Source organism: Poecilia mexicana, unplaced genomic scaffold, assembly GCF_051168715.1.
Source record: "Poecilia mexicana isolate PSO_F unplaced genomic scaffold, ASM5116871v1 scaffold_23, whole genome shotgun sequence".
NCBI lineage: Eukaryota > Metazoa > Chordata > Actinopteri > Cyprinodontiformes > Poeciliidae > Poecilia > Poecilia mexicana.
Window position 1 is genome coordinate 2,157,278 of NW_028263392.1, and position 27,915 is coordinate 2,185,192.

The 27,915-nt window shown below is 40.5% G+C and overlaps 2 protein-coding genes across 3 annotated transcripts; both read left to right on the forward strand.

Annotated features, from left to right (window-relative positions):
- Positions 1-191: 191 nt before the first annotated feature.
- rbm17 (RNA binding motif protein 17) lies at positions 192-10,045 on the forward strand. Its single transcript, XM_014976743.2, has 13 exons — positions 192-276; positions 637-786; positions 1,792-1,908; positions 1,993-2,159; positions 2,243-2,355; positions 3,116-3,166; positions 4,030-4,168; positions 4,249-4,400; positions 4,684-4,734; positions 6,827-6,903; positions 7,008-7,106; positions 7,196-7,268; positions 9,776-10,045. The coding sequence occupies exons 2-13, from the start codon at positions 664-666 to the stop codon at positions 9,877-9,879; spliced, it is 1,266 nt and encodes a 421-aa protein (XP_014832229.1). The 5' UTR covers positions 192-276; positions 637-663; the 3' UTR covers positions 9,880-10,045.
- Positions 10,046-16,203: 6,158 nt separating this feature from the next.
- pfkfb3 (6-phosphofructo-2-kinase/fructose-2,6-biphosphatase 3) lies at positions 16,204-23,980 on the forward strand. 2 transcript variants are annotated; one of them, XM_014976717.2, is made up of 15 exons: positions 16,204-16,447; positions 18,463-18,591; positions 18,731-18,827; positions 18,902-18,968; positions 19,054-19,128; positions 19,212-19,268; positions 19,409-19,533; positions 19,613-19,820; positions 19,897-20,043; positions 20,127-20,231; positions 20,321-20,450; positions 20,960-21,087; positions 21,177-21,365; positions 21,509-21,531; positions 21,914-22,383. In XM_014976717.2, exons 1-15 carry the CDS (start codon positions 16,378-16,380, stop codon positions 21,966-21,968), a joined length of 1,605 nt encoding a protein of 534 aa, XP_014832203.2. In that variant the 5' UTR covers positions 16,204-16,377; the 3' UTR covers positions 21,969-22,383. The 2 variants fall into 2 exon arrangements, with proteins under 2 accessions (XP_014832203.2, XP_014832210.1); XM_014976724.2 differs by lacking the exons at positions 21,509-21,531; positions 21,914-22,383 and adding an exon at positions 23,045-23,980 and having other exon boundaries at positions 16,205-16,447.
- The last annotated feature ends 3,935 nt before the right edge of the window (positions 23,981-27,915 follow it).

A 27,915-nucleotide genomic window follows, 5' to 3' on the forward strand; every position in this document is an offset into this window, starting at 1 on the left:
GTTAGCTGGAGATAGGCACGAGCAACCCTCCCGACTCCACTAGGGACAAGGGTGTACAGAAAATGGATGGATGAATAATAATAATAATAATAATAATAATAATAATAATAATAATAATCTTACGTCGACAAATAAAGTTAAAAAAATATATAAATAAATAAACATAAATCTACTAAATCCTCCCATAGCTAGGCGGCGCTAAACATTGTTACGTAACTTCTTTTTTGTCTTGTTGTTCTTCCGCTGCTTCCGTCGCGCAAGCTACAGCGAGGGGAGGTAAAGAAAATGTGCTAAAGCCTTTTATGTCTAATTTAGATATCCGTATGGTTGTATTATAAGAACTTTGAAAACGAATTCCTATAATTATATATTTTTGCCCGTATTTTCTCCAAGAGAACATAGATCAGCAGTGATATTAGCTTTAGCTAAATGTTAGCAAACTGTAACAATCATTCAGTCAGCTTTGCTAACATATCAGGCAATTTAAACTGCTGTTGATTTTGATGTGAGCTAGCTATGCTACCTGCGTGCTAGCTTGGTTCATTAGTTGGTGTTACCGGTGTTTCTAACAAAAACCGAAGCCTCTGAGTCTGAATGAAAGCCCAATCCTGTGTGTGTGTGATTGTGTGTTTGCAGGAAGCGGCAGCACTGACCGGGGGCAGCATGTCGCTGTACGATGATCTCGGTGTCGGTGCAAGCGACACCAAGACCGAAGGCTGGTCCAAGAACTTCAAGCTGCTCCAGTCTCAGCTGAAAGTGAAGAAAGCGGCCCTGACCCAGGCTAAGGTAGCTCACCATGCTGTCAGGAATGGTGCAGAGCAGGGACTAGTGCAACAGCTCCGGTGTTTTGTTAACAACTAGCACAGGGGCATATATTTCCCAGAATGCATGTTTTACAACATGGACCCAACTGCTCAAGCAAACACAAGATCTGTCTAATCAGAGAACTAAACCTGGGATTTTATACAGACTAGAGACTAAATTTTTACTTTAATAGCTGCTGAAGTCTCAACCTATTAGGATCCGTTATGAAAGCATATATTTGAAAACCAGGTGTGGCCTGAACCCTGAACCATGTTGAAAGTGTGGTCGAATGAATTGTCCAAAAGGTTCTGAAAAGAAATCGCTGACTTTCACAAAAAAAAAAAAATACCCTGAATGCCACCAGAGATTGAGTTGGAAGCATAATTCACAAGTTTACATCTAAAGAAACTGAATAAAATAATAACTAAAACTGAAACGATTAATTGGATTAATTGCGATTTATGGATTACAGAAACACTTGTCAGCTAATTTTTATTTTCTTATTTAAAAAGTAATTAAATTATTTGCTCATTTGCATCTTTTAATTTGTCTCTAATATTGTGTAAAAAGGCTTAAATGGTTAAGAAAAAAATTCAGCAGAATGTCTCAAATTTTTTATTAGACTAATTGTCAGAATAATCGATTACTGAAGTAATCGTTAGCTGCTGCTCTAATAATAAACGGCAACTCTGAGAACCTTCATCATGAGACTGCTACACATCAACAAGGCGTCTTCAGTCAGAGGCCTATACAGAACCGCTGTAATACAGACTGCTGCAGGAAATCATTCCTGCCCACAGCCATCAGCAGTATTTAACTTCCCTCAGGGATTTAACAACTGGAACTCTGGAGTGTGGAGGGCAGGACAGAGTGAAAATCTGTCCTGCTCGGTTTCAGTTAAATGTGTCGAAGAATCACATAAGTCTGAATAGTGCCAAAAATACTAAAAGAATTAGATGTTTGACAAATGTTATGTTTGTGTTCCAGACTCAGCGGATGAAGCAGACCACCGTTCTGGCTCCTGTTATCGATCTGAAGAGAGGAGGTTCCAGTGACGACCGGCTCAGCACAGACACTCCTCCACACGCCGCCGTTGGACTCAAGGTCCGCCTCGCGCTCCAGCAGATTCCCTAGAATGTTTTTTTTTTTGTTTGTTTTGTTTTTTTAAACTGGATGTGGTTCCTTCAGGATGCGGTTCCCAGCGGATTCTCCTCCGGGGACGTTCTGATCCCGCTGGCCGACGAGTACGACCCCATGTTCCCCAACGACTACGAGAAGGTGATGAAGCGCCACCGGGAAGAGATGCAGCGCAAGAGGGAGCAGGAGCGACAGAAGGAGATCGAAGAGAGGGAAAAGTGAATAACGTTTTTACTTTTTAAAACTTTAAAATGTAATCTGAACGTCTGCAATCCAAATCCTGAAACCTGGTGTGTTTCAGGAGGAGGAAAGAGAGACACGAAGGCGGCGCTCCCAGCGGCTTCTCTCGTTTCCCGGCAACAGAAGAAGACTCGGATGAGGAGGAAGAGTATGAGAAAGAGTGGAGGAAACGAAGTGAGTACTTGTTGCCACGGGGATATGTAGTTTATCGACCAATAAGGAGCAAGAAGCTCCCCTTAAAGGGGCAGTATTATGTAAAATTAACCTTTTTGAGCTTTAAATCATGTTATAATGTTATTCCCTCATCATGCATGTTAGAGAAATTAGTTCATCTCCATGGCAACCAGCTGTGCTCCGCAGCCCCTCCTCAGAGTTGCATTTTCTGGACGTCAGTGTCAGAGAGTAGCCCTTCCACTTGATTCCGTGTCTCAGATCCTTCAGACTGAACTCATAATGCAAGCTACATATAAACAGAGTTTTATGTTTCAAGCATTTATTTTTGCTTATTGTAATAGTGTGTTTTTTTTTTGTTTTTTTTTGTTTTGTTTTTATGAAAAGTTGAGTGGAAACATTCGGTAGAGAAAAAAAATGTCAGCATGGAGAACTGCATTCTTGAGACAATTGTGAAGCAAAGTTCATTTCAGAGTTTAGGGCAGATTAATGTGTTTACTGCATCAGAAAAATGACCAAGATAAACACTTGAACTACATTATGTTGTTTATGGATTTATCTAATTGGTTTAAATTGAAATTAAATTTTTCCTATTAAATACATTTTTTGATGATATTCAATTTCCCACCTATGAAGTGTTTTCTGCCTGATTTTCACATTGAGCCACTAAGTGTCACTGCAGCCTAGACGATGATTAGTGAAGTCATCCTGAATGTGTTTGATGTGGGAACAGGAAGTGACGGGTTGTTTCCATGGTTTCCAGGTATGGGCGGAGCAGCCATTGCCCCTCCTTCGTCGCTCGTGGACAGAGAAGGTAAATGTGGCGACTCATGGCTGAACTATTCACACCCCTCACTGAGCTGTAGAGAACAGAGGGGAAGGAGATGGAGAACCAAGCAGGGTTTAAAAAACAAAACAATGATTAATTATGGCCATTTATAGATGAATTATTGTTGTGAGAAATTGGTTCTGCAAGTTGCCTATTTTTAGGAATTTATTTTCAAAGTGTTTGGAAACTGTAACATTTTCCAAATGTGCTTCATAAGTGATGGACGGCCTGGTGTTGGTCTGGACTTTCTGTAACATCCCAACAACCAGTTTGTTATTGTGAGGTTCAGAGTTCCTGTGCCGTCTGGAAAAGCTTTCCATCCTCCTTCCAGGTCTGGATTAGTATGGAATCAGAATGTAAGACTATGAAAAACTCTGTACTTTCACTTTCATGGTCGTCTTCTTCTTCTTCTTCCCCTTTTCTCTAAACCTTCCTACTTTTCTTGTCGTCTCACTTTTTTCCTTGTATCCTTCATTCTCTTCCTTACTTACTTGTGTCCTTTCTTCTTGGACACAAGAACCTGGATTGTTCCTTTATGTATTTTTTTCTTTGGCTCTTTATTTTTCTTTCTTTCACCCTTTATTTATTTACTTCTTTACTTCTTTTTCTTTTGCTCTTGGCTGATTCTAGAAAAATGTCAGGAACCCTGTAGAGGCATCATTTTTCAGAGTTTGAACATTTCCCTAATGTAACACAGACAGTTTAATCTATCAAATCAATGCATTAGAATTTAAATGGTGAATCCTTTAAAATGTGGAAAAGGAGACTTTAAACCAGTTAGAATCCAGCAGAGGGCAGTATTGTCCAGTCCCGGTTTCCAGCAGCAGTGGTTCTGTTCTGTCCTGCAGGCCCGGCTCCGTACGCCTACGAAGACGAAGGTCGTCCCGGCAGAGGTGCCAAGGCCGCCATCCCTCCTCCCATGTACGAGGACTCGGAGCGGCCGCGCTCGCCGCCCGGCCCCACCAGCTCCTTCCTGGCCAACATGGGGTCAGTCCTCCAGCCTCTTTCTCTCAGTTCGGGAGCTTCAGAACAAGAAGACCCCGTTTGACGAGTGTTCTCCCCCACAGCGGTACGGTGGCCCATAAGATCATGCAGAAGTACGGCTTCAAAGAGGGCCAGGGCCTCGGCAAGCATGAGCAGGGCCTGAGCACGGCGCTGTCTGTGGAGAAGACCAGCAAGAGGGGGGGGAAGATCATCATCGGGGACGCCGCAGAAAAACGTACGTCTCTAATTCTCACCGTTAAAATGTTTCCACAGTTAGCTCGGTGTCGTTTTTATCCGTCGGCAGCATGAACGGCTAATTCTGCTTCTCTGTCTCCATCTGCTTCTTGATGTTAAAGTCTTCATCATTGATGCTCTTTCACGTTTTAGCTGCCACAGCGAGTAAGACGGTGTCATTCTGCAGCAGGTGGATGTTTTACAGTGACTCTGTGTGCATGTGTTTTATTTTGTATGCGTGTGTGTGTGTGTGTGTGTGTGTGTGTGCTGGTGCGACTGAGCAGCAGGGTCGAGCCAGTCAGGGGCTGCTGATCCTTCCATCGGAGGCTCTGCAGGTTGGCCTCCATCCTATTGTCCTACTCTTGTGTGTGGAACGCTCTGTCTGGTTTTATGTCTAGCTTTTTTAAAAGTGCGTCTGCATGTGTGTTAGTGCTTCCAGTTCCACTGTCATGAACTGATTTTTTGGTTTTAGAATGTTGTTTTGCTAAATTTTGAAGTTAAATGCAGAACAAGATTTGTTTTAGTGCTGCATGTTTCCTAAAAACCTCCATCTAAACCTCATTCTTATTCTTATTTTGCCCTTTATTTTTCATGTATTTTAGTTTGCTAACCACATATTTACACCTCTCACCTGTATAGCATGTTATGTTTTGCCATTCCACTCAGAGTGTGTCTTTTGTCTTTTTCAAATAGTTTTGGGCCAGATTATCATGTCTCATGGTGGGTGTGTACTGATTAACTGGCAGGCCGACAACATCCTTAAAAAGACCTAAAATTTATGTATCTAAAATTATAGTCTTAAATGTCGTAAATTCTTTTTTTTTTTTTTTAAGTGAGTATGCCTGAAATATGTTAATCACAAGTAGGAGGCCTGTCATGACAACAAACTTTGCTAGAAGATAAATTGTCTCTGCGATAAATGATGATGTTGTTGTTTTGAGAACGCAGCTCATGTCCCCTTCTGCTTTACCATGACCAGACCTGCCCACCGGGTGGCTATCAGTAACTCCTATTGCCGTCTTAGCGATTTTGTTGCTAGGAGGTCAGGAGGATCAATCAGAAACACTGCTATGCCTTCTTACAGGTTTATCACCAGTCTAATGTATACATCCTCCTGCTGATCATTCTGACTGGCTTTTCTCATCTGGCGTCAGGGTTAAGAAACAGGAGCTTCTCACAGTTTCAAGCAGGATTTATAAAGCTAAGTCAGAAATAGCCATTGGTGAAGATGAAGCAGTGAGGCCTTCCAGCACATACCGTTCCTACCATTTAAAATCCCTTCATCAGATGCCAGGGTAAAAATCCTGGAGTTCCCCATGGTGGTGTACAGCTTATACCGCTGGGTGAAAGAAAACTGCTACTCTGTTCTGTTCATGGATAATAATAATAATAACAATAATAATAATAATTATGTCAAATGTACACCTTAGGAAATATTTGCAGTTGCCAAAATAAAAAAATTTAAATGTTTTTTTTTTTTTTTTTTTACCTGAATCAGACTAGTCAGACAAATAGCTTGACTAGTTAACCCTCTAACATCTCAGAACAGAATGGTAAAAAAAAAGAATAATATTCTGCTAAATAAGCATTTTAAGCAAAACTATTAAATTTAACTTGTCTATTTTATTGTTCATGGTCATGAATCAGAATATAAATAATAGACATATTTCAATTGTAAAAAAAAATCTGCTTTATTTTAGAAACAGTGTAAATAATATTTTACCTACTTTAAATGTGGCTAACCTGTATCTACTGATGACAAGCAGCAATACTTAGAAAAAAGCCTCATTCCTTCATCTTTCATACGTCTAAAAGCAGCTCTGTGAGCTGATTGGACAGCAGACGTCACATGTGGTTATTCCTTTATTTCTAGGTGTTCCACAACAGAGTTTACTGAGCCATAAAACCATTAGCCGCAACAGTAAGGAGCGTTGTGGTCAGCCGGTCAGTATGATTCGTTCATTGATGAGGACAAAAAAATATCTGATTTTTCAGTTTGATATCAGCTTCCATTTCCCATTTCTATTCATTTTCTCCTGTAGTTGGTATCTGTTAATGTAAAGCAATAAAAAAAAGGCAAACTCTTAAAAGACGTATAAACCTGAAACTGGACAAATGTTCTGAAACCGAGTGAACTTTTGGCGTCTCCTGACAGATCAAATGTTCAGCTCTGTTTAATGTTTTAATCAGACTTTTATCTCTTTCCTGCGTTTCGTTGACACTTTTCCTGGAACACCAACTGCAGCACGGCTGAGTGACCCAGCCAGTCGTTCCTCAGCCGTGCTGCGAGACAATAAAACCTCTCGTTGTTCCAACCGGCGTATCAGAACAGTACACCCAACGTCAGCTCGAATAGTTTCACGACTTGAGTAAACATCTTTATCACGTCTGTAAATGTTGTCTTGTTATGCGTTTCTGGCCAATCAGCGGACCCCTCCAAGAAGTCGGAGGCCAATCCCTTGACAGAGATTCTGAAAAACCCGACCAAAGTGGTTCTGCTCAGGGTACGTTTGTGTTTTTCTAGTTTTTTTGTTTCCCAGAAGATGTACTTTATAAAAAACAAACAAAAGAAAAAAGCAGAAACCTAAAATGTGTTGCGATTTCACAGAACATGGTGGGTCGAGGAGAAGTGGACGAAGACTTGGAGGGGGAGACGAAAGAAGAGTGCGAGAAATACGGCAAAGTGGTGAAATGTGTCATTTTTGAGGTGTGGAGAATAAATCTCAACAGAGTTCATCCAAAGTGATTAAAAATAAATAAATAAAAGACAATAAACAAGGTTGCTCTCCTTCACAGATCGCCGACGTTCCCGATGATGAAGCCGTCAGGATATTCCTAGAATTTGAGCGGGTGGAGTCGGCCATCAAAGGTCAGCGTTTACTCGCCGTTTTCTCCTCGTTTGTTTAACCCAAGGCAAACTTTATTTTATTTTATTTTTTTACGTAATGGCCTCGCTTTCTTTTCGCCGTTGTGTAACCGCTCCGATAACGTGGGCCGAAAGTGTGTCCCACTCTTAATTGGGTCGTCCCAGATCGGAATCAAGGTGAGACTCGACTCCCTGCGGTGTTATGTCATGACTCCCTACGGCACCGGCAGAACCGCGCTTACATCACAGCTCCGAGAAAGCGGGACGCGCTCTCAAAGAACGGGTTACACCGAGAAGATGGGTTGAGATGGGCAGAGAAAAAAAAATCTTCTCATTATCTAGGTTCAGTTTGAGTTCAGTTTGTGTTTTTTATGTAGCATCAATTTCTAACAACTTTCATTTTACAAGACAAGCAATTAATAGTATTCCAGTCCAGAGAGACTAAAGTTTTCACACATGGTGGTCCGGTGGACTCGGCTAGATTTGGGACCAAAACTGTGACGTTTGTTCCATTTTCAGCTGCTGTGGTTCCTTTCACACCTCACTGTGTCAAATAAATCAAACCCTTCAAAAAAAAAAAACCTGTTCCCCTCCTCGCCTGTGGTGGCGCAGCAACAAGAACCACTGAAGGAAACAACAGAAAAACCTCTGAAGAAAACACTGAGCGCAACTTCCTTCTTCAGGAAATCTAAACAAAAATAGAGTGGCGTCAGATTTTAGGGGTTGTAGGATTCCTCTTCTGTTTCTGGTAAAAGACCACAAGACATTTCTCTCATTAGCGCTAATCTCGAGCATTTACCCAGAATACCTTGCGCTGAAGTCCACTTCCTGCTTTTGTAGCGGTCTCCTGTCTGATTGGCGTTCACATTGGAACCACACCAGAGTTCACTAGTCTCAAAAACTGACACCAGCTCTCGAAATTCAAAATCAAATATGAAAAAAAATCTGTAAATAGGAAACTATTGACTAATTTCTTGCTGGAAATAAGTTTCATTAGACTCCAGGAACTGCTGGAAATCAGAAGTATGAACCTGTCTGCAGTGTTTTATTCTTCTCTCTTCTTGAATAGATTAGAAGTGAATGAAACAAGAAAATCTAACAAGCTTCTTGCTTTGTTCATTTTAGAGAATCCTCATATTTCTGTGCTCTGGGTAAACAATTGCAAATCTATCAAATTCTTTAATGACTTCAGCCCCTTTTGCTTTTTTAGTAAATTTATTCAGCTTTTGTCTTAAAGTTAACTTATTCTACTTTTTTAAGGTAAATTTATGTAACTTTATGCAAATATTTAAGTCAATTTGTGCTGCTATGTTTAGCTGATTTATGAAATTTATGGAGCCATTTTTTAAAGTAAATTTTTTCAGCTTTGTTAAAATTAGTTTTAGTCTGCTTTAAGTACATTTCTGCTTCACTGTGTTCTGCTTTTATGCTTCTAAACAAGTCAGGATGTGACAACATTTAGCGTTAAACTCAGCCTGCTGTCTCACAGGAAGTCTCAGTGTGCGTCCGGTTGTCTTCACGCTGCTGTTGCTGTGCAGTGATGATTCTGTACCAGGTGGTTCTGCTGAATGTCTGTCCAAGTAAATGGACGGGACCCGTTTCTGTGTGTGAACTTTCAACTTGTTGAGGGAGTGCCACCCTGTCACTCCTTCTTGCATGACACACGCCGTCACATCCTAGACAACGTGTGTGTGTTGCTAAAAAATAAAATCTTTATTCTGGGAAGAAACAAAGCGGTTCCGTTTTTACCAGATTCTTCGAACGGGTTAAAGTGTGACAAATGGTTTTAAATAGTTCTGCGTTTAAACCTTGTGTGAATCCACAGCCACAGAAACTTCCTGGTATTTTCGTGGGATTTTATGTAAGCCCACACAAAACTAGTGCAGAATTGGAAGTGGCAGGAAAACAACACGTGCTTTTCAATATTTTTTGAGAAATTAAAATCTAAAAAGTGTGGTGTTTCCATTTGTATCATGTTTTGGGGACATTTTTCTTTAGCATAGACAAGAGATCTGGAGAAGAACTACAAACCACCTGAGACAGGATATTCTGCTTCCATTAGGACATCATCCCTAAGCATAAAGCCAGCGCTCCAATGGAATTATTTGGATAAAATTAAGTTGTTATAATGTGTTAGAATGGCCTAGTCAAAGTCTGAAACTAAATCTAGCTGAGGATATGTGGCAGGACTTGAAAACTGAACTCAATCTGAGCTGTTGATGTGCACAGCTGGTAGGAACCTTTAAAAGTGGGGGCGCTCTGATAAACATGTCAAAAATTTGTTAATTTTGTGTGATTGGTAATCGGCCGATCTTTTTCATATTGCTATTTTAAAGACTTAATTTTCCGTACACTTATGTAGAATACGCTGAGGTTTGTGGTCATGACAGGGGAATAATCCAAGGCCCTGTAGTGACGTAACGTTAAACCAGGGCAGAAGTTTAAAGGCGTGATGATTCTAAAAAATATTGATGACCCCGTTTGACCTTTGACCTCCTCTTCCTCTGCAGCCGTTGTGGATCTAAATGGACGTTATTTCGGGGGTCGAGTTGTCAAGGCCTGCTTCTACAATCTAGACAAGTTTCGTGTTTTGGATCTCGGGGAGCAGGTGTGATGTCTTCCAGCTGACCCCGTGAGGCGACAGCAACCTCCCCACCTGTACATATGTTTTTCTTTTATAAACAGCAATGTATATGTAGTAATAATGATTCTGTCATCTAGTGTTTTCTTGTGATTATTAAATACCTTTATGCCAATACAAAATAAAAGGTGTAAACCAATCTTTTGGGTGAGGATTCCTTTCTCAGTGTTTTCATCCTGTAAGCGCCACGGAGGCCTAGTTTCTGACATAATACTCCTTTCCTGAGTTTTTAGCGTCCCTCTGGGGTCCAGGAGTCCTAACTTAGCCTCGCTAGATTATAGGAAGGGGACTGGGACAGTGAACGCAGCCTCAGCCTCATTCAGAGATTATGTAAGTGAGCCAGAGAAGACGTCCCAGAGGTTGGATGATGAAACAGAAATGTGAAGGAGGACCCATTTCAAGGATTTCATCTTTTCATTTATATGGCATGGTTCAAAGGTCAAGGAAATATGGGTAATAAGGAAATGATTGCATATTAACACAAAAGGTACAGTGCCCTTTCTGATTTCTTCAATTTTTGCTGTGTCACAACTGTTTGTGATGGTGTTTTTTAAATTGGTGTGGGGGCTGTTTAAATTATCCTTGGGTGAAAGCAACCCCCCCTAATCTTGTTAAATCATGAACTGAGATTAAAGATATTTAATGTTTTTCAGTTCAAGAGAAACATCCATACTTGATTACTACCAGACTTGTAGAATCCTAAGTTCTCTTAAATAAAACCTTTCCGACAGCACTGTGTAGGCTAAAATCATAATCAACACTGTTAAGTTTGTGGACATTTTATTTCTTCAAAATATGCAGATGTACAGTGTTTTTATAGACGAGGAAGATGAGGTTGAAATAGTACAAATATGCATCCTAACGATCTTGGTACTCTGTAAAGTATTCAGCTTCGTGGAAGAAACTGTTCCTGTGGGAGCTGGTTGTTGCAGATGGCTCTCCATAGGACCGATCTGAAGGTAAAAGTCCACAGTTGTGTCCAGGATGTGTGGGTTCAGCAGAGATGTTGGCTGGCCTTTTTCCAACTCAGGGAAAAGGGATGGAGGGAAAGTCAATCCTGATGATCTAGTTGTTCATTACAGTTTGGACCGGTGCTGTTTTGTGGATGAGCCAAACCACAGAGTAATGGACAAACAGACCAGATTAAAAACATGGTTATGTATGAGTTAAGACCTTCTTCTGTGTGAGGCATCAGAAATCCCAAGAAAGGGTGGTTCCTGGGAACCTGAAGTGATTCACAGTAGACACTTTGTTATTGAGGATAGCAAGAGGAGAGAGTGAGTTCTCTCAAGGTCCACCATCATCTCCCCTGTCTTGAGCAGGTTAAGTAACGTGGTTCTGCACCAATCGACCCATCTCCTGTCTGTATGCAAATTTATCTCTGTCTTGGTTGAGGCCAACAGTGTCATCTTTATTTCACAGATTAGTCCACTGACAAGCAGCGGTTTTGTTTAGAGAGAAGAGAAGTGGGAAGAGGATACCCCCCAGGGGTGTCTGTGCACCCCTGGGGGGTGTCAGTGCTGATGATTCTTGTCAGAAGATGATTCCCACCCTCATCTTGTACTCCTGGTATGTCAGGAAGCTGGTGATCCAACGGGGCCATGAACTGGTTGAGGTTCTGGTGGAGGATGTCTGGGTTGATGGTGTTGCAGACCAAGCTGAAATCGGGCTTGGTGCACATCCCTGGGTGGTGGAGATGGAGGAGGATGAAGTGTAGTCCCAAGCTGACTGCATCATCTGCCAACATGTTTGCACACAAAGCAAACTGCAGGGGCCATCCGATAACCTACAAATTCTCCAGTTGAGTCAGTTGAAGCATTTCATGATGACAAAAGTGAGGATGACATACCAGTGATTACTTAAACCTGGGGAAATGTGTTTCTTGGGGACCAGGATGATGATGGAATGCTTAAAGCAAGAGGGTACTTGTTGAAGATCTGAGTAAAGATAGGGGTCAGTGTGTCAACAAAGGTTCTCATGCATGAGGGGGAAACAGTCTTCCGATGGTGAAAGAAACTATTGATGTCTTCCTCTAGTACAGGCAGGGGGTCTGAGGAGAGAAGGGAGGTTGGTGAATGGGGAGCTTTTGTCTCAGAGTGAGGTGTGGACAAGCTGTTGGAAGGTGTGAATGGCTGCCTTTCCAAACCTGCAGCAGAAGCTGTTGTGGTTAAATACCAGATGAGAATCCCGCTGATGGTGGAGGATGGGCTTCTTTATTTGCTGACATTTTGCAGATCGTTCCGAACTGATTGCAGGTCTTCTGCTGAGAAACTGTCAGCTTCTCACTGTAGCTTCTTTTTTCCCCCCTGATCTTCTTGGTGAGTTGTCCTTGCCTGTTTGGACAACAAGGTCAATAATCTTAGGATCTTTAATCACTTTGTTTCAGATTCCAACAGAGCAACTCCAACATTTGCTTTTCTAACAAACACTTTTAAAAAGTTCCAGCTTCATGTTGTTTAACTTGAAGATGTTCTTGCCTTCCGATCAGCCAGTGTTGTAGTCTGCAGACCTCCAGGTCTCTTTTTGTTGCAGAGTTTGCTGTCTACATATGCCTGCACAAAAGGATTCTAGAAAATGAGACCTGACCTACATACAGGCACATCTGACTTACAGTTAGCTAGAAGGATTGGCAATGGAATTAGTCAGCATATCTCTGAGCAGAAGAAGTATTTACTTCTTTTTGCAATTTCTGTTCATGGGTTTAAGCTGCAAACTACATTATAAAACAGTCAAATCTGAAGACGTCTGCCAGAGCGGGGGTCAAGCTGGGTCATGCTTCAGACAGAAGATCCCAAAGGCAACAATAGAACCAAAACAGAAGTCTCCCAATCACACTTCAGACACATCCTGTAACAACACTTGGCAATACCTAAATGGTACATAGATAAATAGGTGAAAGCAAAACTTAATAGAACAAATAAAAGTAGAAAGGTTGTCCAGATGGAAAACATCAATCAAAGTAAAATCCGTTACAGTCCAAAACCTTAATCAAATGTTTTCCTGTCTTAAGCTTTAATTACTTCCTCTCAACTGCAGCCCCACATGAGTTAGCAGCTAATTTTGTGAAAACTTGTTTAAAGGCAGGCAAGCAGTTTATCCCCTTGAGGTAGTCTCCATCACTGTCACTTCCTCCTGTATGCTAACGCTGAGGTTTTAACGAGAGCAGAGGCTGCTACAGCAGCAAGGATCTATTTTGGTGGGGTAAACTTTCTCCTTCTCAGGCAGCATGGTGGACTTTATAAATGCCTGCGCTCTTCATCTTGCATTGTTTTATTTATGACTCAAAAGGTGCAAGGGCCCTGCAGGAAAGCAGTCCAAATTTATAGTGGATTGCAAAAGCATCTGCATCTTTTTCATGTTTTGTAATGTTGTAGCTACAAACTATGTGTGCTTCATTTGGATTTTATGGGATGGAGCACCACACAATCGTGAAGAGAGAAAATAACAGGAAATTCAGTTTCCAAACATTTTAAAGGAAAAATCTTTTCATGTCCTCTGAAATTTAAACAGCACAAATAACATAAACCATACAAGTGTGCCAGCACCTGAATAAACTGATTTGATTGGCCCCGACTGCCTGAACTGATACATCATTCAATTAAAATTATATTAATATAGACATATATAAAAAAGTCTATTTTCACGCCAGACTGTAAATGAAGAAGAAACTGCTGCTTCTGGTACAACAAATACATTAGAGTTGACCTCGGTGGAAAATCCACAAATACAGAACCACCAATATTTTGGGGGTTGACTGTAGAATTTCAATTTTAGAATCTAGTATGAAAATCAGGCATATTTTGACATAACTGTGACCACTAGTTGATGGCAAGATGAATCAGATTTGATCCTTGGTTTGCTTTAAATATCAACAGGGTTAGTGGTAAACTGCATGAACCACATACAGCAGGCGGTTTGAGGCAAATTCACTACAACAGTCTGCAAGGGGAAAACAGAAGTTCAATGTTTTTAACCTGCTTATATTGAGAAATAAAGAATTTTTCACTCTAAACATTTTCTATACAAACAACTTTTACCTACATGAGACGCTGCCTACAAAAAGATGCCTCAAAATAAATTAGTGATAAGTTACTTCTGGTAATGCATGAGTTGTGGATATTTAAATTCTGGATGACAACATGCATTTCTCCAATTTCTGTTTGTGGTAATTATCCATTCAACAGATTTAATGCCTCGCCCACTTCAGACTGGGTCCTTGTCAGTTAATGAACAATGTTTGCATTTTTGTCTCACGTGCCTGACTTACTCAGTATGCGCAGCTCTAACTTTTTCTGAGTCACCCAGCTTCCTGTTTGTTCAGGTGGCCAAAGGGAAAAAGAGTGTCACCCGCATACAGAGTGGACAGGAAATGGATGTGGCTAACATGATCCAGTTTTTAGAGAGGAGAGTTCAAAGTCCAGGTTAAAGCAACGGTGGAAATTTGCTAAATTTTTAAAGATTGATGAACAACAGAAAGGCATACATTTCTGACTTATGACAAGAGTAACAACAACAACAGTAGCAGTAATAAGATATTGTACAAGATTGTAGGAAGATACTGTGTGGTTATTGGAGTAGAAATATCAGACGCACAAACCGAGGGATATGCAACTGAGTAGGATGATTTTTAAAAATGCATATAATGTGCTTATTTAAATTCAAATAAAAAAAAAACTTTATTGATCCCAAAGGAAAATTAAATCTGGTCGTAACTTAAATTAACTGAAATTCTTATTGTAGAGAGTAATGGTTGTTGGCAGCATTTACATCAAAAAGAGCTTTTACTTACGTTTTAGGACAACAGACTGTCTTTGATCATTTATAGTTTAAAAACTGACATGTAGATTAACCATACATTAACTGGATTATAAAATACACAAATTCTGCAGAGATGGTGAAGTTCAATAAAAAAATATTTTGTTCATAAAAACGCGATGTGTTTATTCGGTTTTTTTTGCCATGAAAATTAGATACTATGAAGCATTAAAAACAACAATGTAAAGTTTTTGACAACTTTAATGTGTGTTATATTTGTGCCGCGCTTTTTTCATGCAAGAACAACCACTGTGCGTACATCGTTTTACGAAACTGAAAAAAAAAAAAGCAAATAAAGTCACGATAAGCGGAGACTGAATGCATTCAGAGAGTCGCTGCATGAGAGCGTCTCCATTGCAGACCACTGCAGCGGCACGCAGCGCGTCACCTTATTTGACCTTTTTTTCATTTGCAGCTGAATCCCTGCCTGGATGCTGAGGGGGAAGTGCATGCAAGAAAAACTCATCCTGACAGGAATAGTACAAAGCACAGACCTTTACAGACATGGCAGAGCTTAAAAAAATATTTTAAGCAACAGATCATAAATCAATTTCTAAAAAAACATTAGACTTTGAACATAATAAATGACTAGTCATTTATTATGTTCAAAGTCTACTGTTTATTCTTTTATGTTGAAAAACTCTAGTATTAATCCTAACATTTAAATATAGTGATCACTCCAATTAAAGCACATTTCATCCAAATGCAGAGTTAAGCTTGCAGCCGAATGTTTTATGTGTAATTATGCCCAACCTGAGTCACGCAGCACAGCCTGTGGAAGCGGGATGCGTGGACGTGCGGCTCTGCACGTCTGCCCCAGGTCTGACAATGAAACAGAAACGCAATCAACGGGGTTTCCTCTGAAGTCGGGCAATTCCTGCACTAATAATAAAGTTATATATATATATATATATATATATATATATATATATATATATATATATATATATATATATATATATATATATATATATAAACTCAACTTATGTTCATTACAATGTAAGAATGAAAATTAAATTGAAAACTGCGAACTTTTTTTTCAGTCAGAAAAACTAATTTCAAACTAGTTTGCAATTACCACGAGACAAAAACGCAATTGTGTTGTTTTGGGGGGGGGGGAACTCAAAAAGAAAGCAAAATGAATCCATCCATTATCTAACACACTTATCCGAATATAAAATAACATGTCATACAGCTTAATTATGTAATAATTAATGTGTTTGTTCTCATAAAACGCAACAAAATGACGTAAATAATCACTTTAGGATGAATGATCCTAAAGTATTATTTTTAAATAGTGCAGTTGAAGAAAATAAGTTCACCACGGGGTGGCGCTGTGATGGCCTATATGCGTTTGTATGTGTGTGTGTCACAGGCCAGAGTCCCCTCGTGTGTGTGGGTTTGTGCGTGAACGTTTTACGGCTGCTTTCGTCACAGGAGTCACGTTGCTTCGCCGGCCGGCTAGGCGTGGTTAAATAGAGGATGTGAGCCTCAGACCGGCAGATTAGCTCAGCGCAGCCAGCATTGAGGACACAGTGAACGGAGCTCCGGCTCAGAATACTATCCGGCTCTCTTTAAGCGTTCTTATTTCAAAGCTCGGGATTTAAGCGACTCGCTTCCGTCGTAGCTGTGTGCTTTTTATCCAGCCCTAGAGGAATGCCAAGAGAGCTCACCCAGAACAGGATCCAAAAGATCTGGGTTCCCACCAAGGATGACAAGCGAAGAGGTAAGACTCGTTTATGTTTCTCGCGTGATCTTATCCTCGTGCAAATATGTGTTGGGTTTTTTTTCCTCTGTCATTTCTCTACATAATTTCAACTCCATACCAAACCTTGCCTTTTTTTTTCACCATAATGGCGGACTTCACGTCGGTTCCGTTTTACCGCATTAGTAGCATCTCCACGTTACATCCTATTCTCCTACCGTAATAAAACCTTCAGCGCACCTGCTACGCAGACACCGGCATTTTTAAATTTCTAACCAAATGATTGGTGGTGTTTGTCGGCACATGTTCTACGTCATCATGCCCCTATTGAACTGGGAAGTAGCGAGACTCCTGTAACCATGGCTACGGTAAACCCCCCCCTTTCCGCCCCCGATTCCTGGACGTGATGCGTGACGACGTGACTTTGCCGTATGTCGAACACTCAATAATTTGTCTACAAAAATACATTGTAGACAAAATAAAAAAAATGATGATGGAATTGTCTTTGCAGCTGAGACATACTAGGAAGCCCTTTGTAGACAAATTAACAAAAAGATGGCTGTTGGCTTAGAATTAGAACAATTAATTTTTTTTACTTTGTTCAAATACTTTTGTTTGAAATACTTTAAAGTATTTCAAACAAATACTTTAAAGTATTTGTTTAAAGTAAACTGCACAAATAGACTTTGTGCAGTTTAAAGTCTATTTCATTGCCCTTATAAATAAGAGCTATTCGTGCTGCATATCAATCCCACTTCATAAAACCCCAGAAATGGGTTTTCCCACTACTTAATCAGTATTGTACAGGGTTCTTATGCACTTAGAAAAAAAAATTTATTTAGATTTTTCTTAACTTGGATAAAGATCTTGTTTACTAAATTACTTTGTTTTTAAATAAAATACAAAAACTATTTCCAAGAAATTTGACTGTTCATAGATTTTTGGGAACTTACTTGAATTGCATGAGCACTTGGCTTTTTATACAGTTTTATTGTTTCATCTTTTATTATTATTTTGTTAAGAAGTAAAAAAACAAACTTATTGGGATACAAATGACTTCGGGATCCTTTTAAATAAAACATGATTAAGAATAAAGGTTTTAGGTTGCAGTAAAAATTACAAAAATACGTTGAGTCTTTTCTAACAAAAACAAGTATTACAGATGACAAATTATCCTGTGAATTAGTCCTTTTTTTATTAATACGGTACTGCAGTTGATATTTGCAGACGATATTTGAGGTTTTGAATTTTCAAAGCTGCTGACCTAAATTTGATTCAGCTGCCAAGAAAAAACTAGTAAAATGTACCTTTAGAACACAGCCAAGTAAGAGGTCAAACATCAAAAACGGCAAGGAAGATCTGGAAATGTAACTGTGGAAATGTATGGAATATCAAACTGGAATATTTGTAGTGCCTTTGATTTTTTTATTTATTTATTTTTTTTAAATAAATAAAACTCCAGTGTAAACATATCAAGTGGGTGTGATGAATCAGTTGTTCGAAAATGGAGTTAAGAGTTTGATCCGTTTTTCCGTTTAGGCATTGTAACTGATGTTGTGGAAACAAGATTAAGCGACGCAATGACGAAGTGTAAATTACCTCTCTCAGGAGGTTACCAGGGAATTAATGGCCTGTGTTGATGAACCCAGTGGCTGTGACGACAAAGAACGCACCAAAAGATGGGATTTCTTTTAATTTAAAAAGGTTTAAACTCATCAGCCCCTCTTTTGTGTGGGCAGCCAATGAAAACAAGCCATTGTGACTTCTGTAGGACAGTGCATATCCCGAAGTAGGTCAAATGCACAGTGAGGTGGAAGTAAAAGGTAATTCTGGCAGCAAGCAGCCATGTGTTGGCTGATGGGATGTAGAGAAATATGAAGATCATGTCTTCGTGGTGAATTCTAAACGGATTCAGTTTCTGTTTTTCTACTGTCAATCACTTCCAAGAAGTCTGAAGCAGAAAACAGTCTGCCGTGCTGAGTGCAGATTTTAGATCAGTAAGTGATCATTTTTCATGACCCGTTCCTTCCCTGCAGGCACCGGAGCCCCACACTTCGCCAACCCCCCAACCGTCATCGTGATGGTGGGACTGCCCGCTCGAGGAAAGACGTACATTTCCAAGAAACTGACCCGCTACCTCAACTGGATCGGCATACCCACCAAAGGTTGGTACTGCGTACTGCTTGAGCTCAGCAACTTCTCTGTTACACAACGAGATGCGGTGCCCCCTTAATTAACTGAGCAGACAGCACAGAATCATGTTTCTCTCTTGGGGACATAGCGTTCATATTTGTTTCTCTGCAGTCTTCAACGTCGGGGAGTACCGCAGGGAGGCCGTCAAAAATTACAGCTCCTATGACTTTTTCAAGCCTGACAACGAGTCTGCCGTGAAAATCAGGCAGTAAGTCTCCCCTCAACTGAGAGTCTCAGTTCTTGTGTTGTTTGGCTTGACTAACATTTGCATTTGCTCTTCAGGCAATGTGCCTTAGCAGCTTTGAGAGATGTCAAGTCCTACCTGAAGGATGAGGGGGGCCAAGTGGCGGTGAGTTTTCTTGGTTATTTATGTTGTACCTCCACGAACACCCACCAAACAGACCATAACTGGACCTTCTTGGTGTTTCCTTCAGGTGTTTGACGCCACGAATACGACGAGAGATCGACGGGATCTGATCCTAAAGTTTGGCAGCGAGAATGACTTTAAGGTATGTTGCCTTGGTAACAGATGCTACTGTGTTTCAGGTCTAGAGCGATTCACTGAATTGGCTCACTTTTTCATTCTGTCCAGATCTTCTTTATTGAGTCTGTCTGTGAGGATCCCAGTGTGATTGCGTCAAACATAATGGTGAGTTTCAGACTAGGACACTTGATGATGAAGGTCCACATCTTTGATCGCACACTGGATATAAAAAATGAATAAATGCTCACATCTCCTTTGGCATCAGGCGTGTGGTTTGCCGTCTGACAGTTTTCCTCCCCGTACAGGAAGTGAAGGTGTCCTGTCCGGACTACAAGGACTGTAACAAAACCGAAGCCATGATGGACTTCCAGAAACGGATCGAATGTTACAGAACCAGCTACCAGCCTCTGGATCCGGACCAGTACGACAGGTAGGCTGGGGTCCTCTCTGCCTTTTCTTCATTTCAACTGCATCCTTTTGGGCAGAGCACTCATCCTGTCATCCTGCAGGGATCACTCCTTCATCAAGGTGATCGACGTGGGCCGCCGTTTTCTCGTCAACCGCATCCAAGATCACATTCAGAGCAAAATTGTCTACTACCTGATGAACATCCATGTCCAGCCGCGCACCATCTACCTGTGTCGACACGGAGAGAGCAAAGACAACCTGGAGGGCCGACTGGGAGGCGACTCGGGCCTGTCGCAGCGGGGCCGACAGGTACAACCAGTCACTGGCAAGGGAAAAACCCAGGCTAAATGATGAAACGGGATGCTAATCGACTTGTTGTTTTTAGTTTTCAGCTGCTTTGGCTCGGTTCGTTGATGAGCAGCAGCTGAAGAACCTGAAGGTGTGGACCAGCCAGCTGTGCCGCAGCATCCAGACCGCCGAGCACCTGGGGGTCCCATACGAGCAATGGAAGGCGCTCAACGAGATCGACGCTGTGAGTGTCGACCAGAGGAACGCCATAGTAGCAACTTTAACTCTCCTTCCCCAATCTGATTGGCATCTTTTGTTGTCTTTTAGGGTTTGTGTGAGGATATGACGTATGATGAAGTGAAGGAAAAATTCCCTGAAGAGTTTGCACTGAGAGATGAAGACAAGTACTACTACCGCTACCCAGCCGGAGAGGTACACCAGCCCCATCATGGCCAAACACAGGTGGAGCAGGTTGTGGAGTTTAGATCAGTGCTTCAACCTGTCAATTGTCCTGATTCCAGTCATACCAGGACCTGGTGCAGCGGGTGGAGCCGGTCATCATGGAGCTGGAGAGGCAGGAGAACGTGCTGGTGGTCTGCCATCAGGCCGTGATGCGATGTCTTCTTGCTTACTTCCTTGATAAGAGTGCAGGTAGGAACTAATGCACATGATGTTCATTAGAGGACTTGAGGGGATTAGATTCTTCTGTTTGTATTTTTATTTAGCATAAATCCACATTGGTTGACTCCCAGAGGCTAAAGCTAATGGCTAACTGGAGAGGAACTGTGACTGAAACAGACTTCTACTAGCTGAACAGATTCAAACATCAAATTGGTTTTGGTCAATAAAACTACATGATCCAAACCAATCATCATTTTCACTTAGCATAAGTTCAGTGATTAAACACAGGTGCTGCCTCAAACCTCCACTTCCTGTGTAAATGTTCCTTGAACAGCCACCTGATGCTAGCATGGCTCTGGGTTTAAAGTTTCAGGAAATGGTGTTTTGCAGAAACTAATTGTTCTGCTTTGTCGTAGTTGTCTTCAGTGGTCCAGTTTTGATTTTACGCTTTAACGAAAACTACCCTGTAGAATCTTTAAAAATCTCAAACTATGCCTTTTTGAATTTTCTAAAGTGTGAACTTTTCCATGTGGCTCCAGATGAGATGCCGTACCTGAAGTGTCCCCTCCACACGGTCCTGAAGCTGACCCCGGTGGCCTACGGCTGTAAAGTGGAGTCTATCTCCCTGAATGTGGAGGCGGTGAACACGCACAGAGACAGACCTGAGGTCAGCCGCCACCCCACCTGCCCGCCTGCTGAAGGCCTCTGCTGCTGAGGCGTTCTTTAGGCTGACGGCTCGTCTTTGTCGCCCCACAGGAAGTGAAGCGTGGTCCCGGCACCCTGATCAGGAGGAACAGTGTGACCCCCCTGACCAGCCCGGAGTCCCACATCAAGAAGCCTCGCATCGAGGACCTGGACGAGGCCCCCATCCAGGAGCTGCCCGGCTCCGTAGCGTCGCTGGCCCTCTGCACCTCCACTCACATTCCCCTGGCTCTGGCCGGACAGGTACTACAGTCCACCTGCCCTCATGGTCCAGATCCATGTAGGGCTTCTTCCTGCGTCTGCTTCCTCACTCTCAGCCTTTTGCATGTCTGCTCACTCATTCGTTTGTTCCCTCCTCTCCTCCTCTGTTCCTCTGTTCCTCACAGCACTGGCTGGGCAAAGTTTGCCTGTAAGTATTTAACAAGGATCTTTTTTTTTTCCTTGTCTGTTTGCTTTACATCCATTAATTTCCCATAATACTCAAACGACAAGGGAAGTAGATTTCCTAACAAGTAGTTATTTACATTTCCTCTTACTACTGTACAACCCAGAGTTGAATCATGGGAAGTGATGTAATCTACTGTTCTGGAAGTGAAAAGTGTACATATTTGTCCATGTGGAAGTCAGACTTCCCAGCCTTGCATTCCTGTGATTCTTCAGTGTTGTCTCAGCCAGTTTCTTTTCTCTCCCCTCCCCATCCCCCACCCCCTGCCCCCGACCTCCCACTTTAACTGCTTCTTGCTGACTCTGTGTGTCTGGTTTATTTTTGGCCTGTGTTTTGCTCCTTAAAGACGCACCATCCTCCACTACCTAAAGGTGGTTTTCCATCTTAGCTTTCAAAGGTAAACACTTTGCAAAATCTGAGCAGCTGTTCCAGGCAGTCCCATATCAAAGTATTCACACCCCTATATTTTTTTTTTTACTTTTTTTTTTTTTAAACAGAATCTTGTGTGTTTTTAAACAAAGAAATTTGGACAAAATAATTCTTAAAATTGTTGGACAAATTTATATTCTGCCCATTTTTTTTTTCTTTTCAGCCTTTCATAAAGACTAGCTTAGTACACACTTTAGTTTCTGCACAGTCTGAAATTCAACAATTTTTGGTTGTAATATTTAAAAACTAGTTTTTGTTTTTTGCTGTTTTTACATCCCATTAGGTTATTTCTTATAATAGGCCAATTGCAAAATTAAACTCTGAGTGAATGTGGTTGGTCGCAATAACGATACATTTTATTTGTAAGTGCCTTTCTTGACACTAAAGGTCTCCTTACATTATTTAACATAAAGTTTTATTTGGAGGTAACGGTAAAGTTAAACACTTTATAGAGTTTTTTTTTTTTTTTTCTACAATACTTCCGATTCTCCGTTTATATAAAATTAATTTTAATTAGCTAGCATAATGTGAAACCTGATGGGGTGTGAATACTCATGGTGCTGTAGCTGCTGCCATGTTATTCTGCTATCTAGCTAAGTCTGCAGCCATCTGCTTTAGCAGCAATATTAAGCCTTAAACATATAATCCAGATTCTACTAAAAGGTTTCCACTAAGTTACCTCAACCTGCAGCATCACTGAGCTTTGTTGACATGAGTGCAGTTGACCAGTTTGAGCTAGTTTGGATGTCGCATTAGGAAAGTATGAACCATGCTGCAGGGTGTGTGTTTTTTTTTTTTATTTTTTATTTTTAACTTCTCTAAAGATATTGGTTACAATAGAGAACCTGTTCACACACCTGATAGCTAACCTCTCATTTCCTTTAAAAATAGATGTTTGGATGATGTAACTACATGAACTTTCCCAGGCCCAGCCTGAGGCCATAGTGCTTGCTGGAACAGCTCTAGCCAGCTTCTCGGTGCATACCTGCAGGCTGATGCTATCCGAGAAGAATCTAAGCGTTTCTTTGTTGTGTGTGTTTGCTTGCAGAACCTGAGAAGCTCCTCTGTCTGCCATGACATCCTGCTGCCCTGCTAGTGGACGGCGTGGGCGAGTCACAGCAACACAATCTGCTACATCTTTATCACTTCAAATGGGATTTCTTTTAATTTTTTCACGAGAATTTTTGGAAAAATGGAGTTTCCTGTTGGCTCACCTGTTCAGATATCGGTTCATTTCAGACCAAAGACTAAAATCACTAACAGGAGGTTTTAATATTATCCCCCACCCTTTTCCTTACCACATCGTAACGATGAATCCTCTGTATGCTGACATGTTTCAAACAAAGCAACGTTTTGCACAGCGGTGACTTTTTTTTTTTCTTCTTCTTCTTCTTGGGTTTGGTTTTGCCGTAGAGTGCCTGTAGCGCTTGCTTTCTGCAAGCCCCAAGCAGCTTCTCTTGTTTCTCCAGACTCAACTCCTCAATGAGAGGGAGAACATTTCACCTAATAACTCTACATATCATTTCAATGCGCTACTTTGTCTAGTATTGAGTATTTTTTTTTTTGTGTAGTTTCATTACCACATTACATATTGTTTATGGAACATTATTTAAATTTGTTTTGCTGTCATTGACTGCTATGCACAAAATGAAGCACCTATTTTTGTTACACTGCGTGCTGTTAATAATATCTCTGTAAATGTTAGTGTACATATGAAGAAACTGGATTGGGATGTGACTGGAGTCGTGGTGGGGATGGGTCATTTTTTTTGTACTAATATGTTTGACTGAGATCAAAGAAGCTGTTCATTTTCTCAGTTAATATTTTGTTAACATGTCTGCTTGAGAAACTTGAATTTTCTTTTTGTAATATTCTGTATATTTATGTAGTTTTTGAATGGCTAAAGCGAGAGGCGTCTTGTGCACATGTTGTACAGATTTTTTTTTTTTTTTTGCATTGGAACAATAAATTCACTTGATGAAAATGTTGAGTGTATTTTCCTTATTCCTCTGTATAACTGAAATTCCTTTCCTTGCCATATAAGGACTCGCTCTGCAATAGTTGGACTTCATGGCAGTTTTCCAATTGTTATCTCATTCGGATGAATCATGCAGTGAGTCACAAGCTGCATATCTGTCAGTTTGCAGACAGGAAGATGGTCTCAGAAACTGTTTGGGGAGGCGGGACTTTTAGGGGAAAACATGATGCAGATTTAAATGTACTGAATTAACATGTAAATGTACTTGAGTAGCATCATTTCATAATTTTACTCAAAAGTAACCATCCAAGAAATTGAGAGTAAATATGACTCAAATACAGAGGAACTGATCTTAACACTTTTTTTTTATTAGGCATTCAAACGGACAAAAACAGTTATGTGCAAATTGTATTTAAAACTATTTGTGGGGGTTACAAAATAACATTCAGGCAGAAGACAAGAAGTCAACACCTGCAGAAAGACAAAACTAAACTGAGAAATCATAGCAACAAACTACATGAATCACAACTGCAACATCACTGAAAAGTACGATACAAGTTAATACAAGATGTATTCAGTGGCAACTGCAGCCCATTGTAGAGTTTGCCTGAAAGACGCCAGAATCTAAACAACCATTTGTCATTTTTTCCTTGACACAATTAGCCACTGCTTTGGGCTGCTCCAGGAGTCTCCAACTCTAGTCCTCGATCTCTACTGTCTTGCAAGTTTTAGATGCAACCCTGCTCCAAAACAGCTGAATCAAATGAATGTCTCAATATCAGAGCTTCGCCAAGCTTATTGGCATCCTGCAGAGGTAACTCAATCATTTGATTCAGCTGTTGGAGCAGGGCGGTAGATCTGGAGGGTTAGGGTTGCAGACCCCTGGTCTATTACATAAGCTTTTTTAAAAATACATTGACACTAAGGGTTTTAACCCCTATCTGAGGACTCGAGCGATGTGGATGGGTCGCTTGAATACTTTTACAAGGGACTCTGATTGTGCAAGCATATGCGCATACTGTGTATGACACCAGATTATTTCGTGTCATTTACAGGCTAGGTAAGTAGAAGACAAGCCTCTGAGTCATATGCTTGTCTCTCTGTGCAGAGACTAGCATAGAGAGCGAGACATGACACCCTGTCTGCTCCAGACGAATCAGTCTGGGAAAGAAATTAAGCAAATAACCTTTTTTTCTTCTGCAAGTCTCTAGGTATTAGATGGAAGGTATTTCACAGAGCAAATGATCCAGTTGGTGTGCAGCTTTTAGTAACCTGACTGATAGGGATCAATCACAGTCCTTCGTCACAGCAGAATTAAATGACTATTTGTGTCTTAGCCAAGCTTGTTAACACTGAGGCCATGTACCATTGAGAAGCCTGACACAGCAGCTCCTCTCCTCTCCCCTCCACACACACATACACATTCTCAAATGCAAGCCACATGCAAGTCTGGAACAGGCTGTGGTTGCCCAGGCAACATGTTGTTAGCACGCAGAACCTCATTAAGTTCACCTCACAGAGTATAGGAGCAATAAAGATTGAGAGAAGAGAAAAGCAAAGTCATGAAGGAAATTGGATGCAAAATGATAGATGCTCACTTGCATACAGGGAAAGTGGCCGACAATATGCAAAGTCTGCATGCAAAGTTTGTTTGGAAGTTCAGTCAGGTGTTTGACCATAATGTGTGTGTCCACTTGTTTACATAACAGCTAGCCTTTATATGACCTTTTCAGGAGTAATCATCTACCTTCTCAACAATGACTGGTACTGAGAAATAATGGTGTCAGTGTAGCAGAGCGTTGTTATTAGGGTTCCAGGTTAGGGTAATGGCTGAGGTGCTTATTGACTTTGGGACACACACCAGAACTTTCAGAGTTAGACTTGTTATGTTCACTAACAGATTGGTTTCCACAGAATTTTGTTTGGTGACTAAAAGAGAGAAGTTTTCCACACTTAACAACCTTGCCTGCTGCAGTATCACAGACCACATAATGAAAACCAGATGAACGCATCAAACCTACATGGAAACTTCAATCTTTCACGATGCCCTCTCCCAGTAGGTAATAGATTTTCTCAAAATTCAGATGATGTTTCTTTCACCTCCCTTCTAAGATTAAAAAAAAAATTGTATTTAAAATACCTAATTGTTAATATCCTTCAAGTGAATTTGGATAGTTTTGACAGTGTTTTGTAAGATCAGTTGGAAGTTTGTAACAGTTAATTTTTTAACGATTGTCAGTAAGTGTTGGAATGACTTTAATGGGCCTTATTGATATAAATATAGTGTTTAAACACTACACTAGTGATAAATGCATTTTTATATTCATGTTCAAACTGATACTTTATGTTCTACTTATTTTAAAGATACATTTTTTTCTTAATCAGTTAAGACTCAGAGTTTCCTCTTGTTTCTGTGTTGGCTTTCGGCTCTTTTTTCATGGCTTTCTGCATAAATCGACATTGTAATGCAATTATTTAGTTCATACTTGGTATCATGCCTATCTTTTATTTATTGCATTTTGTATCTATAATTTTGCAACAAATTTATCCTACCCTCTTTTTTCATTGGCTGTGGGCAACATCCATGCTTCTGTTCCCTTCACATACTTGCAAACTTTAGTGCCAACTTGCCCTACTGACTGTCTCCAAAAAGTGCAAACACTAAGTCTACTTCAGTAGACTTAGTGAATAAAATTGGATAAAGAAATCGATCAGCTTTTATCTCAAGCAGATTTAAGTTGAGATAAATGTTGGGTTTGTATGTTGATAGTTAGGGTTAGACATAAGTCTGGTTACCTCCCAAAATGGGGGATGGCAGGACAGTTTCCCTACAAGTATAGAAAGACAAATATGTGTGCGTGTGTGTGTGCGTGTGTGCGTGTGTGTGTTAAATTGTGGAGTTTCAAGTAGGAGGAGCGCTGAAGTGGTGAACCTGACAGCAGTCACATAGACTCTCTGGCCACAGTGTGACCAGACGGAGCAAAAGCACTCGGTCTGGTCATGATTAAGACTGAAGGAAAAACCACATTCAAGTGGAAGACATCAAGTGTGTTGTGCTCTGGTGAACTTATGATGTGAGGACCAGTATGAGACCATAGATCAGTGCTTCGAGGACATTTTAGAGAAGTGGGGACTTTTGGTCAATCTGCACTGTTTCACATTTCACATTCACAAGGACCGTGAAGCGTTTCAACTAGGATTAGAATAATTTCAGAATTGAAAATATTTAGCAGCATCAAACCCCCATTTGCAGACTTCTTAAAGTGGAACATTTTAGTTGTGTCAGTTTGCTCTGTGGGCATTTAAACCAAATGTTTCCACCTTTTGGAAACCTAATGGGTAACCAGGAAGCAATAAAACTATTAGGTTGTTGACAGATGGAAAGTGGTGGAAACAGCTCAAAGACAGGCCTTAAACCTGATGCTTGAACTGAACAACCAGCAGAGTTTCAAAGTTTAATTATTGAGAATTATGTGTTTTACAGTTAAGATACTAATTTACGGTGCTGTTAAAAAATATTTTCCACCTTACAGATTTTGGTTTTCCATTTTTATAAGAATAGAAAAAAATAATCACTCAAATATATGAGACAAAGACAACATAAATGAATGCAAAACGCAGTTTTTTAAAGATGATAATTGCACTTATGTGGTACCAAAAAAGTTATGAAGACCTACTTGGCCTAAAGGGGGAAAAATAATTGTCCCCTAATTATTTATCTAATTATTTTTTTTATCAGATCTCCAGACCTTGACTAGTCTACAGCTACAATCGTAGCTGTAGGTTTTCAGGCATTAGTCCCAGAGTACTACTCTTGAGGATGGTGTGCCATTTATAAAGTTACACAGTAAAAAAATATTTAACCTGTTATAGGAGATAAAAAAGTAGGGTTTTATTTTTCAAAGTTGTACTTTTACCTTGTTATTCATCCATTTATATGA